The sequence below is a fragment of the Pundamilia nyererei genome, unplaced genomic scaffold, assembly GCF_000239375.1.
Source record: "Pundamilia nyererei isolate P.nyererei 1_Seehausen unplaced genomic scaffold, PunNye1.0 scaffold00008, whole genome shotgun sequence".
Taxonomy (NCBI): domain Eukaryota; kingdom Metazoa; phylum Chordata; class Actinopteri; order Cichliformes; family Cichlidae; genus Pundamilia; species Pundamilia nyererei.
Window position 1 is genome coordinate 6,718,905 of NW_005187409.1, and position 1,504 is coordinate 6,720,408.

The 1,504-nt window shown below is 44.2% G+C and overlaps 1 protein-coding gene across 1 annotated transcript in view; it reads left to right on the top strand.

Moving 5' to 3' along the window:
- The window catches only part of LOC102193899 (early endosome antigen 1-like), a gene marked incomplete at its 3' end in the record, with an annotated part of 11,801 nt that overhangs the window by 2,972 nt on the left and 7,325 nt on the right, over positions 1–1,504 (top strand). Inside the window, exon 4 of the mRNA XM_013916198.1 lies at positions 569–1,453. Coding sequence (XP_013771652.1) covers positions 569–1,453 — 885 coding nt within the window. The remainder of the gene's footprint in view (positions 1–568; positions 1,454–1,504) is intronic.

The following is a 1,504-nucleotide window of genomic DNA, read 5'->3' on the forward strand; positions in this document are numbered from 1 at the left end:
GAGGTTATTGTCTTAGGTCCCAAGATTCATTCATTTTGTCTATACCAAACATTTGCACTGAATTTGGAAAAAGAGCATTCAAATTTGCAGCTAAGGTATCACTAAGGTATTCATTTTTATTGACACTGAAGTTTATCATTTTTGGTTGCGTCTGTGTTTTATTTCTATTGCCTGTCTGGTGTATGAAGTGTATGATTGTACTGCTCTCTTTTGTGGCCAGGACATTCTTGTAAACGAGATTTCTATTCTTTTCCTGGTCAAATAAAGGTTAAATTAAAAAAGCAGCAACAACAACAACATGCTAGTGTGATAGTGAGCATAGAGTTTTTTTTATCATCTTTGTTGAGATTACATTACTTTATCTTTTAGGTATCTTTAAGAAGTTTGAATGATGGAAACTTATTTAAAGTAGTTAGTTTGCCACTGTACAGTAAAACAAATACAGCTGATGATATATGTCTTATAGATATCATATACAGCTAAGACTGTTACTACTACAAATACTAGCACACAAACTAGGCTTGTAGAACATGTTATCAAGCAAGATTCTGTTCTCTGTCTCTCTCAGACTCAGGAGAAGGAGCGAGAGGAGCGAGTGTGGAGGGAGCGACTGCAGCGTTGTCAGAGGCAACTGAAGGCCAAAGAGGGAGAGATGAGTCGACAGGCCCAGTATTTTGAAAACTTTAAAACCCAACTCCAACACAAGCTCAGCCTGGCCTGGGAGAGAGAGCAGAGCCTGCAGAATCGCATCTACACTTTAGAAAAGCAGCTACTTGACATGACTGTGAGTGCCGCCACTGGTATGACAACTATCAGAGCAGTCCGAATCACTGGTGGTACTGTGCAGTGCTTGGAAGAACAAGACAGGCTATCTTCCATGAGGGGAGAGGGCGAAGGAGAAGAGGAGACCAAGGAAGAGAGGCGAAAGAAATGGCAGCCAAGTGTTGGAACTGAGAGAGAAGAAAGGCGAAAGGGCGATGAGGGAAAAGCAGAGAACAGCATAGGAGGAGGAAGAAACAGTGACACAAAACAGTCCTCAAATGAGGCAAGGTTACAAGGATTCATTGTCAGCCTGCAGGAGGATCTCAGAGTACTGCTGGAGAGAGAGGAGGAGAGGATGACTGAGAGGAAGAGACTAATGGAGCAGCTCCAGGAGGCCCAGGAGAGCAACCACTTCCTCAGCTGCACCGTGGATGAGATGAAGTCAGAGATCCATCAGCTGAAACTATCTGAGAACTCGCTATTGGAGGAGCTTGAACACCTGAGAGAGGAGAACCTAAGACTGCAGCAGGTCCTCAGGGATTCGGCTAACCACATACCAAGCCAATCATCCGCATGCCTGAATCCTGAGACCAGCACACCCAACTCCAGTCTGGCTGTTAATTCTGGGACTGCCAACATTTTCTCATATTCCACTGCCACGGGACAGCCATCAGTGGCTTGCTCAGGAGAGGTTTGTAGGATCCAATTAATATTCCATCCATCCATCCATTTGCTTCCGCTT